Source organism: Ahaetulla prasina, chromosome 7, assembly GCF_028640845.1.
Source record: "Ahaetulla prasina isolate Xishuangbanna chromosome 7, ASM2864084v1, whole genome shotgun sequence".
In the NCBI taxonomy this organism is placed as follows: domain Eukaryota; kingdom Metazoa; phylum Chordata; class Lepidosauria; order Squamata; family Colubridae; genus Ahaetulla; species Ahaetulla prasina.
The window spans coordinates 90,295,707-90,309,724 of NC_080545.1; the positions used below are offsets into that span (position 1 = coordinate 90,295,707).

The following is a 14,018-nucleotide window of genomic DNA, read 5'->3' on the forward strand; positions in this document are numbered from 1 at the left end:
GTTCTTTTTTTTTCTTTTTTTTTATTCAAAAAGTTTTACAAAAAAAAATTTTCCCTTTCCCCCCAGCCCCCCTCCCCCCTCCCTTCACAAACCCCCCTCCCCCCTCCCCCCCTGAACAAACACAAGGTATAGTTAAAAATAAAACAAACATGCTAAAAAATTTTTCCCCCAAAACTATTATACCAATTTTCCCTCTCTAGCTCTGACTTCCTCCTTACATAACCAAAATCCTTCAAAAAAATTAACAATTAACAGTAATAAAATATATAAGTCAATAGAACAGATTAATCCTAAAGTATTTAAAACCAACTAATGCATAAAAATCTAATCCAATTCAGAGAATATCTCCATTATAGCTTCTATAAACCATATATCACCCCATTTCCCCCCCAAGTCTTTCTTACATAAGATCTTTCGAGAATATTCTATTTACAATTCAGTACAACACATTATATAATTTCAATACAGGAAATTACAATATCTATTCAACTTTAGTCCTTCCTCATCAAAATCCAATATAAATCCAAATATTTAGTCTTTTACGATAGATGTGAAACATATAATCAACCCATTTCTTCCAGATCTTTCTCACATATAGTCTTTCAGGAACGCTAATATTTTTATCTGTTCATATTTCAGAAAAAGCTTCTTTCAAGGATAACACTTTTGTCTCTTGCCATTTTTTTTGATGCATTAGTCTCTGTCTTTCCTTCATTACTCCTTTTGAAAAGTCAATCACAGTATTTCCTAATAGTTCCTTATGTCCAACAATCCACAAGTTACTGCCATATATTCCATCAGTCCGGGAAGAGAACTCTTGTAAAGCATTAACCTTGTGAATTTTTTCGGTTCGGGAGGCAGCCTCTTGTAACACAGATTCAGGCATTTCATCCAAACTTGCTAACAATTCTTAAGTGAATCACTGTGGTTGTTAAGCCAGGAACACAGTTGTTCATTGAATCCGGCTTTCCTATTGACATTGCTTGTCAGGAGGTCACAAAAAGTGAACAAATGACCCCCGAGACTTTGGAACTGTCATAAATATGAATCAATTGCCAAGTGCCCAAATTTTGATCACATGACCACAGGTAGAAATACAGTCATAAATCACTGTTTTTCAGTCATTGCAACTTCCAAAGTTGCTAAATGAACTGTTTAGGTTCTGGGCTACCTCCACTGCAATGCTGGGTGGTCAGGGTTGACTTTTCAGAGTTTGGTGAAGGAGTCGAAACAAGCTTGAGACCCAAAATGAGAATTTTGGGTTTTACCGATCAGACTGATATGTGTTTATAGAAATGGCTAATTTATAATTGCTATGGAAAAGCAAAAAGTTGTGGTTTGATGCAGTGGTGAAATCCAATTTTTTTCCACTTCCAGTTCTGTGGGCGTGGCTTGGTAAATATGGTGTGGCTTGGTGGGCGTGGATTGGTAGGTGTGGCAGGGGAAGGATATTGCAAAATCCCCATTCCCTCCCCACTCCTGGGGGAAGGATATTGCAAAATCTCCATTGCCACCCAACTCTGGGACCAGCCAGAGGTGGCATTTGCCAGTTCTCCGAACTGCTCAAAGTTTTCGCTACCAGTTTTCCAGAACCTTCAGAACCTGCTGGATTTCACCCCTGGTTTGATGTTATTGCCTTATTTTACATTTTTTTTCTGTTCCCCAGCCCTTCCTCACTGCTCCTTCGCCCCTTTTCCTCTCACTGTTTTCCTATTTTCTTTTGTATTTTGTATCTTATTTTATAACCTAATAAAAAAAATTTAAAAAGAAAGAAAAAAGAAAGAAAGAAACAAGCCTGAGAAAAGCTAGTTTGTTGAACTTGGGGTGTTTTAACACAACATGGTCAAATAATATCACTGATGCATCAATACTTGATTGGAAGACAAACAGAAATTTTACAGGGTGGATATCCTTAGCAATAGCAATAGTACTTAGACTTATATACTGCTTGACAGTGCTTTTACAGCCCTCCCTAAGCAGTTTACAGAGTCACCCTATTGGCCCCAACAATCTGGGTCCTCATTTGATCCACCTTGGAAGGCTGGAAGGCTGAGTCAACCCTGAGCCTGGTGAGATTCGAACTGCCAAATTGCAGGCAGCTGGCAGTCAGCAGAAGTAGCCTGCAGTACTACACTCTAACCACAGTGCCACCATGCCTCAAGGTTGCACTTTTGGAAGATGCGGACAGAAATTGAGAGAGAGCAATGAAACAGAATGATTGGGGCCTTATTATGCCTGTAACCAACCAAGTATTTCACACTATTTGCTGAAGTTCAAATAGAGAGGAGTTGTGTTTTTTAACCTTCTGACAAGCAAAGTCAATGGGGTAGCCAGATTCACTTAACAATCATGTTCAGTAGTGGGTTTCAATTTTGTCTGCTACCGTTTCGCTTGTGGGTGCGTGTGATGCATCTGTACATGCGCAGAGACATCCGGGCAGGTGGACAGAGCCTCCTGCTGCCACCGCTCCTGGTTCGCCCGAACCAGTGCGAACCAGTAGCAACCCACCACTGATCAGATGTGCTATGTTCCTTCTTGCTTCAAACGCTCTACCATCATCCCAGTGCCGAAGAAGCCCACCATCAAGGAACTGAATGACTACAGACCAGTTGCTCTAACATCTGTAGTCATGAAAACCTTTGAAAGGCTTGTGCTTTCCTACCTGAAAACCATCACGAATCCGCTCTTAGACCCCTTGCAATTTGCATACCGAGCAAATAGATCAACAGATGATGCTGTTAATATGGCTCTGCACTACATCCTACAACATCTTGAGTCTCCAAAGACCTATGCAAGGATCCTTTTTGTAGACTTTAGTTCAGCATTCAATACCATCATTCCAGACATTCTTCTAACTAAGCTAAACCAGCTACAGGTACCGGAACAGACTTGTAAGTGGATCACAAGCTTCCTAACAAACAGGAAGCAGCAGGTGAAGCTAAGCAAGATCACATCAAATACCTGTACAATTAGCACAGGGGCCCCACAAGGCTGTGTGCTCCCCACTCCTCTTCTCTCTGTATACCAATGACTGCATCTCCAATGATCCATTTGTTAAGCTACTGAAGTTCGCAGATGACACAACAGTGATTGGTCTCATTCGAGACAATGACGAATCCGCATATAGACGAGAGGTCGAACGACTAGCCTTGTGGTGCAACCAAAACAATCTGGAACTGAACACACTCAAAACCGTAGAAATGGTGGTAGACTTTAGGAAAACCCTTCCATACTTCCACCTCTCACAATACTTGACAACACAGTATCAACAGTAGAAACCTTCAAATTTCTGGGTTCTATCATATCGCAAGATCTCAAATGGACAGCTAACATCAAAACATCATTAAAAAAGGACAACAAAGAATGTTCTTTCTGCGCCAACTCAGTAAGCTCAAACTGCCCAAGGAGCTGCTGATCCAATTCTACAGAGGAATTATTGAGTCTGTCATTTGCACCTCTATAACTGTCTGGTTCGGTTCTGCAACCCAACAAGAAAAACACAGACTTCAGAGGATAATTAGAACTGCAGAAAAAATAATTGCTACCAACCTGCCTTCCATTGAGGACCTGTATACTGCACGAATCAAGAAGAGGGCCGTGAAAATATTTGCAGATCCTCGCATCCTGGACATAAACTGTTTCAACTCCTACCCTCAAAACGACGCTATAGAGCACTGCACACCAGAACAACTAGACACAAGAACAGTTTTTTCCCGAAGGCCATCACTCTGCTAAACAAATAATTCCCTCAACACTGTCAGACTATTTACTGAATCTGCACTACTATTAATCGTTTCATAGTTCCCATCACCAATCTCTTTCCACTTATGACTGTATGACTATAACTTGTTGCTGGCAATCCTTATGATTTATATTGATATATTGATCATCAATTGTGTTGTAAATGTTGTACCTTGATGAACGTATCTTTTCTTTTATGTACACTGAGAGCATATGCACCAAGACAAATTCCTTGTGTGTCCAATCACACTTGGCCAATAAAATTCTATTCTATTCTATTCTATTCTATTCTATTCTATTCTATTCTATTCTATTCTATTCTATTCTATTCTATTCTATTCTATCATGTTACTAAATCAAGAACTGTGGGGCGATTCTCTTTACAGCAGTGGCAAGGAAGTTGTAAAATGGGCAAGACTCACTTAACAGCTGCCTTGCTTAGCAATGGAAACTTTAGGTTCCGTTGTGGTCATAAGTCGAGGATTACCTACTACGTCCTCTCGGTTATCTTTTCTCAAGATGTGTCTTCTGTCTCACCTTGTAGGATCTATTTCCCATCCCTGAATCACCCTCATTTGTCTTCTTTGGAGGTGATCTAGTTTTCCAGAAGCCTTTTTAAAATGTGGGTATGGACCCTCGCAGTGGATTCGGGCCAACGCAGAATAGTGGACTTGCAAGCAATCCTGACTAATGGTTTTGAACTTTTAATCCAGAAACAATTCTACCTTTGTTTTTCTATTGAGAATCCCAAAACTGGGCAAAGCAAAATTGATCCTCTCAGGAGTCCCAAATGCTGATTGTACCAGATTTTCTTGTAAGATTATGATCTCAGATGACTGTTTTCAAGCTTTCTTCTAATCCATCGCCACATTTCTCCCCAAATGCCCCCAACCTTCCTTGAACAGGTGCAAACTGCTGGAAGAGTATGCTAAATATGACTTCGGAGCGTTGATTAAATTTGATTGATTTTTAAGCGTTGTCCTTTGTCCATTGCAGGGTTGTCAAAATGACTATGCGGATGGATGCACAGAGGCAGCTGCAAAACCCATGACCAACTCTTTCAAGGTAGGTGCCTTTGCCAAAATAGAAACGCCTGCAGGGGTATTCAGCTAAGAGTGGGAAACTCTCCTTGAAGGATAAAGAGAGTTATGGACAAGCAAGAATGCTACCAACCTGGAAGGGTGCATTGTGATTCAGCAAGATCCAATCTGGGTCGGTCACCAGAACCAGGGTTTTAGTTTTCCGAGCTTTCGGACTCCTGCTGGAGCCCATCCTTGGAGAACCTGTCTCTGCCAGAATGTGTGCTTTGGGCTATTCTATGCACAGCATTTATGGTTGTATGTGGTTTTTAAAAATGATTTGTTGATTGAGGTGTTGATGGCTGGTTATAAGTCCTTGTTTGTTGTTTCCTGGTGCTGCTAAATCCTCGACTCTTAAGTACCTGATAAGCTGGTGGTAAATCAGCATTCCTGTTGACTGACAAGGGGCCCGTTTCCTGGCTTCCATAATTTCTCTGGCTATTTTTGTACCTGCTCGGCCAACAATCTTAGTAGCTGTGAAATTGAATAAAATAGAATAGAATAGAATAATTTAATTTCTATACCGCCCTTCTCCCGAAGGACTCAGGGCGGTTTCCAGCCAGGTAAAAACACAATAAAGCATACAATATACAGTTAATATACAGTTAAAAAACCCATTAAAAAACCTATTCAATTTGGCCCATTAATTAAAATACACATAAAAACCATAAAAACCATAAAAAACCCAATTAAAATTACTAATCATTTTATGCCAGCCCTGCGCAGAAGAATAAATACGTCTTCAGCTCGCGGCGAAAGGTCCGGAGGTCAGGAAGCTGTCGAAGTCCTGGGGGAAGCTCATTCCAGAGGGTAGGTGCCCCCACAGAGAAGGCTATCCCCCTGGGGGTCGCCAGCCGACATTGTTTGGCTGACAGCACCCTGAGGAGGCCCTCCCTATGGGAGCGCACAGGTCGATGGGAGGCAAACGGTGGCAGCAGGCGGTCCCGTAAATAACCCGGTCCTGAGCCATGGAGAGCTTTAAAGGTGGTAACCAACACCTTGAATTGCGCCCGGAAGACCACAGGCAGCCAGTGCAGCTTGCGCAGAAGAGGTGTTATATGGGAGCCACGGGTAGCTCCCTCTATCACCCGTGCAGCCGCATTCTGGACCAGCTGGAGCCTCCGGGTGCTCTTCAAGGGGAGCCCCATGTAGAGAGCATTGCAGTAGTCCAGGCGAGAAGTGACGAGGGCATGAGTGACCGTGCATAAGGAATCCCGGTCTAGACAGGGGCGCAACTGGCAGATCAGGCGTACCTGATAAAAAGCTCTCCTGGAGACAGTCATCAGGTGTTCTTCAAAGGACAACCATCCATCCAGGAGAATGCCTAAGTTGCGGACCCTCTCCATTGGGGCCAATGACTCGCCCCCAACAGTCAGCGATGGCTGCAGCTGACTGTACCGGGATGCCGGCATCCAAAGCCACTTAGTCTTGGAGGGGTTGAGTTTAAGCCTGTTCTTCCCCATCCAGAATGGATGTCCTTGTTTGTTGCAATGTTCTCTTGAGTCTGACAAAGTACAATTGTTTTGTGTCTCATGAAGGACATTGTGAAGGTCCTCCACCACTACCACCACCACCTCCTCCTCCTCTTCTTCTCCTCCTCCTCCTCCTCCTCTCCTCCTCCTCCTCCTCCTCCTTGCCTTTCTGTCTGAAAGAACAAAGAAGCTTGTACAGCACCTGGTCCAATGCCCATTTTGGAGGAAAGGGGATTTCTGATACTCAGAACCTTAATCACCCCTATTTGTTTATTTAAATGGAATAGATTTTGGCTGCATTCACACAACTCATTGACCTTGGGTTAACAGCGTATGACTGCCATATTCACATAACCTGATACACTCAAACTCTATAGTGGCATCATAGGAAGCCCTGGTTCCCACAACATGCAAAGAAAACAGCTGGACTGAAATAAAAACAATCCATTGTGATTGAAACATAATCTAGTACACTGCATGAGCCCAGTTCACATTTCTGAATATATATTACCAAAAAGAAGGTGCCATTTTATACATTTTTGTCATCTACCTTCTCATGATCATCAGAACGTTTGTTTGAGCCCACGTCATCTTGTTGAAGTTCCATGAGAAACCACACAATTGAACTGAGTGATATGTGGTACCTTGCTCAATATTAGTAACTGTGAGAAGGATCTTGGAGTCCTAGTGGACAACCATTTAGATATGAGCCAGCTGTGTGCAGTAGCTGCCAAAAAAGCCAACACAGTTCTGGGCTGCATAAACAGAGGGATAGAATCAAGATCACGGGAAGTGTTAAGACCACTTTATAATGCCTTGGTAAGGCCACACTTGGAATATTGCATTCAGTTTTGGTCGCCACAATGTAAAAAAGAGGTTGAGACTCTAGAAAGAGTGCAGAGAAGAGCAACAAAGATGATTAGGGGGCTGGAGGCTAAAACGTATGAAGAACGGTTGCAGGACAGTTGCAGGAACTGGGTATCTCTAGTTTAACGAAAAGAAGGACTAGGGGAGACATGATAGCAGTCTTCCAATATCTCAAGAGTAGCCACAAAGAAGAGGGAGTCAGGCTATTCTCCAAAGCACATGAAGGCAGAACAAGAAGCAATGGGTGGAAAACTAATCAAGGAGAGAAGCAACCTAGAACTAAGGAGAAATTTCCTGACAGTTAGAACAATTAATCAGTGGAACAACTTGCCTCCAGAAGTTGTGAATGCTCCAACACTGGAAGTTTTTAAGAAGATGTTGGATAACCATTTCTCTGAAGTGGTGTAGTGTTTCCTGCCTAAGCAGGGGGTTGGACTAGAAGATCTCCAAGGTCCCTTCCAGCTCTGTTATTCTATTCTATTCTATTCTATTCTATTCTATTCTATTCTATTCTATTCTATTCTATTCTATTCTATTCTATGATCACAACTTTACAAAACAATCAGGAACATTTTCCTGTTCAATTTGGCTGGGTCCCAAAATGTTGGAACTAGTTTGAAAAATGGACAAGTCAGCTTTCACATTTCCTCAATTAGGACTCCTGACAAGGAAATGAATCAGTGGTTTCTTATCCTGTCCTTCATATTTTTGCATGGGGTGTAAAAGTAACATTAACACTTAATTTTCCTGCCCTTGTTCAGGATGGAGTGTATACTACGAGTTTTCAAAGAAAGAAATGTCAAATTCTACCTCAAGGAAAGTAAAAGTGAGAGCTAGTATATAAATCAAGCACACATATATAAATTGCACACATCATAGAAAAAATGGAGGGTACTCATCTTGTGGCAAAGAATATTACGTGTATGTTGAGTGAGGATAATACATTCCTAGGAAAATGCAACACACATTGGATGGATGTGCTTTAGGGATGTATGGACATAATGTAAAGTACATTATCTGTAATTTGGAAACAGAATACAGGTAATTCTCAATTTACAACTTTCATTTAGTGACTATTTAAAGTTACGTCATTGAAAAAAGTTGACTTATGACCATTTTTCACACTTATGACTGTTGTAGCATCCCCATGGTCACATGATCAAAATTCAGATGCTTGTTGTTGTTAGTTGCAAAGTCATATCCAACCCATCATGACCCCATGGACAACATTCCTCCAGGCCTTCCTGTCTTCTACCATCTTCTGGAGTCTATTTAAGCTCACGCCGACTGCTTCAGTGACTCCATCCAGCCTCCTTGTTCTCTGTCGTCCCCTTCTTCTTTTGCCCTCAATCTTTCCCCGCATTAGGCTCTTCTTCAGTAAGTCCTTCCTTCTCATTAGGTGGCCGAAGTATTTGAGTTTCCTCTTCAGGATCTGGCCTTCTACAGAGCAGTCAAGGTTGATCTCCTCTAGGACTGACCAGTTTGATCGCCTTGCAGTCCAAGGGACTCTCAGGAGTCTTCTCCAGCACCATAGTTCAAAGGCCTCAATTCTTTGGCGCTCAGCCTTTCTTATGGTCCAACTTTCACAGCCATCCATTGCAACTGGGAAAACCATAGCCTTGACTATTCACACTTTTGTTGGCAGGGTGATGTCTCTGCTTTTTTAGTATGCTACAGATGCTTGGAAACATCCATTTAGTTTCTAAATATAGCCCTTAGTTTCCTGATCATCCTCAATCTGTACTAACCAGGTTTGACTGAGTTGTCTTGAGATCAGCGAAAAGAGAGCGGAATATCTGCTGTACTGGTAGCTGCTGGAACTGGAAACTGAGGGATTAAAAATGTACCTCAGACACTTCCCTGAGGAAATCGTTTGCTGACGTAGGAAACGTTAACCTTGGATTGCCTTTTAATTTTTCAGCAGAGCGTTCTGATGACCATATCATTTTTCTTTAAAAAAAAGAACGTTCTCCTTTCCTGAACGTTGACTTAGCATTGGTTTTAGCTTTTAACATAGCTTTCCTATGTTAAATTTTATTCTTTGCAAGTCTGCCTTTTAATCGCTGACATTTTTGGAACAGACAGACTTCTGCAGCTGAGACATCTGTCAAAAGCATGAGGAAAAAAAAAATTCTCCTCAGCTTTACATCTATCCTTTTAGACGTCTTTCTTTTTTTTGGGGGGGGGGGGGAGAGAGATTCTTCTATTTCAGGAGACAAACTTTTGCCCAGACCAGAACTGACGGTGCAGTTTTTCTTCTTTCGAGGTGTCTTTAAAAGTCTTAATCCTCTTATTTTTATCTGCTTTTGCTCTTTATAAATAAATTACATTTATTTGAGATATGATATGGCTTCACTTCCCTTGTCTGAGCTTTAGTTGTCTTGGGAGGTCAGCACAGAAAGGTGGATCTAAAATTTGAGACATGGTATAGAAATGAGACAAAAGTGAATGTTCCCCAATTTAAGTGTGTGTATGTGTGTGTGTATGCACAGATTGATGTGTGTGTTTGTGCGTGCAGATGCTACTTTTATAGTTAGCCTTTCTTTTTCATTACATTACGCCTCCTGTCTTTCTTGGCTTTTTGGTCGCCACGATGTAAAAAAGATGTTGAGACTCTAGAAAGAGTGTAGTGAAGAGCAGCAAAGAGGATTAGAACATATAAAGAACGGTTTATGGAACTGGATATGTCTAGTCTGATGAAAAGAAGGACTAGGGATGACATGATAGCAATGTTCCAATATCTCAGGGGTTGCCACAAAGAATAGGGAGTCAAGTTATTCTCCAAAGCACCTGAGGGCAGGACAAGAAGCAATGGGTGGAAACTAATCAAGGAGAGGCGCAACTTAGAACTAAGGAAACTAATGAAAGCAAGGCAGTGAAGTGATAGCAGCTTTCCAATATTTGGGGGGCTGCCACAAAGAAGAGAGGATCAGTCTATTCTTCAAAGCAGGGATCTCCAACCTTAGTAACTTTAAGGTTTGTGGACTTCAACCCCCAGAGTTCCTCAGCCAGCTTTGGCTCTTTGGAACTCTGGGAGTTGAAGTCCACAAGCCTTAAAGTTACTAAGGTTGGAGACCCCTGCTCCAAAGCATCTTTGTCAGGAAGCAATGGATAGAAACTAATCAAGGATACCCATACCACATCTCTGACATTAATACTATTGAACGCGTCCAAAAATATTTTACTAGAAGAGTTCTTCGCTCCTCTGAAATCAACAAAATACCTTATACCGCCAGGCTTGAAATCCTGGGTTTAGAAAACCTAGAACTCTGTCAACTCCGACATGATTTGTGTTTAACACACAGAATCATCTATTGTAATATCCTTCCTGTAAAAGTCTACTTCAGCTTCAATCGCAGCAATACAAGAGCAAACAATAGATTCAAACTTAATGTCAACCGCTTCAAACTTGATTGCAGAAAATATGACTTTTGTAACAGAGTTGTTAACGCTTGGAACTCACTACCTGACTCTATAGTCTCTACTCAAAACCCCAAAATCTTCAACCAAAAACTGTCTGCTATTGACCTCACCCCATTCCTAAGAGGACTATAAGGGGCGTGCATAAGAGCACAAAAGTGCCTACCGTTCCTGTCCTATTGTTCTCTTCATTATAGTATTATATGCATACTTTTACTTATACTTTTACTTATATATACTTCTTTCTCTCATGATGGGTTATTTTTATGTTGATGATTGTATATACTGTTGTGACAAAATAAAAAAATAAAAAAAAAGGAGAGAACCAATCTAGAAATAAGCAGAAATTTCCTGACAGTGAGAACAATTAACCAGTGGAACAATTTGCCCTCAGAAGTTATGGGTGCTCCATCATTGGAGATTTTTAAGAAGATATTGGACAGCCATTTGTCTGAAATCATACAGGGTCTCCTGCTTGAGCAGGAGGTTAGACTACAAGACCTCCAAGTTTCCTTCCAATTCCGTTATTCTGAAATAAGGGCTGCCAATTTTTAAACAATGTAATTTTGTCTTGTTTTTGTTCCTTTTCTCGCCCCAGGCTGATGATCTTGTCATCAATCCGTCTACCACGTTGAAAGAAAAGCCGGACCCAAATGGCTTAGTATTTGGAACAGTTTTCACAGACAACATGCTCTTCATTGAATGGTCCTTCACATCTGGATGGGACGTTCCTCAGATTAAGCCCTTGGAGAATCTCTCTGTGCACCCAGCCATCTCAGCACTGCATTATGCTGTAGAAGTGAGTACAGTGATAGAATGAAGAGAAACTTCATCCTGTCTTTTGTCATTAAATAAAAAATCATCATCATCTGGTCTTTTATATAAAAAAAATGTGTTTCTTTTTGTTTCAGGTCAGTGCAGAGTCTCCGAAAGGTAGTCTTTCCCAGCCTTCTCCAGCTGTGTTGGAGTTTAATTCCCATCCATCACAACTGGTTAAGAATGATGGGAGTTGAACACATCTGGAGAACATCAGATTGGGAAAGAACGATTGATAGAGAGGGTGAGGAATGAGCAGTGAATGAATAAGGTTCAGATTTTGAAGATAGTTTTGCTGATCTTCATCTTCTTCAGGAATAAGTAGATGAGGGAAGAACCTGAGGTTTTCCAGTTTCCAATGTCCCTTGTTGGCTTCTACTTACAGGTAGTAAGAAAATGCCAATGTAGAGTCACTCATGATTTTTCTTCTTAAAAAGTGGCATTTGTTGGAGATACATCAGTCATGACAACACACGTATCACATTTTAGCTTCTTCTGAGATGCTAGTAAGTAAGTATTGTTGATGGTTTAAGCATCACACTAAACTTTGGACATACATTTTTTTTGAATGAAGAAATAGTTAAGCAATTATCACAATTTACAGATCATAGTGGCTGACTTTGCAAGACATATGGAACGCCAAACCGATCCTCATTATGGTTTAGTACCATGTATGAAACTAACCAAGAAATAGTCTAGTTTGTCCAGTGGCCAAAGACACATTTGTGATGTTGTTTCTTCATTCATGACAGCTATTTAAGGCTGTTGTAGTTTATTATTATAGCTTCCAATACAGTATATGGAGGATAAAGATAGGGACAATTCTTAGAATTTATCACTTCCCCAAATGCAGTTCTTCACAACTGCAATATCAGTGAAGACAAGAAATAAAAAAGTTACAGTTTAATCAAAAAAGCAGTAAATTCTGAGAACTATACTTTATCTTCCTTAATATACAAGAAGTCCTCAATCTATGACCATCCGTTTAGTGACTCTTCAAAATTATGATGGCACTGAAAAAAGGGACTTATGTCCAGCCCTTGCACTTACGATTGTTGTAGTAAATCTTAACCCCATTGTTCATGATTGTGTATTGGATGTTCCAGACTAATCACACCACCTAAACCAGGAATGGCTGCTAGTTTAAGTTTGTGGAAACTAGAACTGATAATTTGCAATACGCCTTGATTTCAAATTCTGGTTTCTGTACAAAAAGGTGACTCTTTGCGTTCAGGTATTACAAGTTTTTCATTTAAGACCTAGTGGCTCAGTGGCTAAGACGCTGAGCTTGTCGATCAGAAGGTCGGCAATTCAGCGGTTCGAATCCCTAGTGCCACATAATGGAGTGAGCTCCCGTTACTTGTCCCAGCTTCTGCCAACCTAGCAGTTCGAAAGCACGTAAAAAATGTAACTAGAAAACTAGGGACCACTTTGGTGGGAAGGTAGCAGCGCTCCGTGCACCTTTGACATTTAGTCATACTGGCCACATGACCACAGAGACGTCTTCGGACAGCGCTGGCTCTTCAGCTTTGAAACGGAGATGAGCACTGCCCCTACAGTCAGGAACGACTAGCACATATATGCGAGGGGGACCTTTACATTTACCTTTATGCCTTCATGAGTCGTTTTGGTTTTGTGTGTCGTGCAAAGACAGCCTCACTCTGTGATTTAAGGCCAGTTTACACTTACACACCCAACATTTGCAAAACTGGAGTATTTAATGATGAATGGTACATTGCCAGCAGGAGAAAAAAAATGTGTTTGCAATGTAGTAGAAGTGCTATCTATCATGTGGGGTCATAATGGTTTGACTGCATAACAAGGTATCCTTCAATGCTTTGGATTCTGGAAAATCAAGGCAAATTTTGAATGAGCTTTTGGTCAAGTAAACGTGCACATGTCAGAAAGCAAGTTACCCACCTGTACTGAAATGAATTGGTAACCGCCAGAAACCAGCGTGGTTACTGACCAAAGCGTCTAGAGTCCAAGGTTCCAGATCGTAGTCCAAAAACATCAATGCAGGTTATATTCCATTTGTGTCAGAGCCTTAATCAAGGGCACGTTTTGGGTGCCAGAAAGTGAGGAGAAAACGTGTAGCAATTCTTTCAAACCCCTTTCTTTTTCGTCTCCCTCTTTTGCAGTGTAACGATAAAAAAAACCACACAACAACTGGATCTGAATAATGAAACCAAATCGTATTTTGATTTGTGCCCGTCTAGTGTTTTTTAAAAATGTTGGTGAGGAATCTAGACCTCAACCCTTCTCCCCTCCCCTTTTCTCTTTTTTGGGAAGACTCCACGGGGATTTTTTTCCATTCCTTTCTGTTTTGATTGATTGACTGATTGATTTTAAGGTACAGGGAGTCCTCGATTTATGACGGTTCACTGTTCAAAGTTAAAACATTACTGAAAAGAGTGACTTACGACTGTTTTTCACCCTTACAACCGTTGCAGCATTCCCATGGTCACGTGATGAAAACTTGGACGCTTGGCAATTGACTCGTATTTATGACGGTCGCAGTGTCCCGGGGTCATGTGATCACCTTTTGCAACCTTCTGACAAGCAAAGTCAACGGGGAAGCCAGATTGATTGAACAGCTGTGTTACTAATTAAACAGGTGCCA

At 41.2% G+C, this 14,018-nt stretch overlaps 1 protein-coding gene across 2 annotated transcripts in view; it reads left to right on the plus strand.

The window, feature by feature from the left end:
- The window catches only part of BCAT1 (branched chain amino acid transaminase 1), an 87,745-nt gene that overhangs the window by 25,866 nt on the left and 47,861 nt on the right, over positions 1-14,018 (plus strand). For both annotated transcript variants that reach the window (XM_058189699.1, XM_058189700.1), the window contains exons 2-3: positions 4,738-4,806; positions 11,178-11,378. In XM_058189699.1, coding sequence (XP_058045682.1) covers positions 4,738-4,806; positions 11,178-11,378 — 270 coding nt within the window. The remainder of the gene's footprint in view (positions 1-4,737; positions 4,807-11,177; positions 11,379-14,018) is intronic.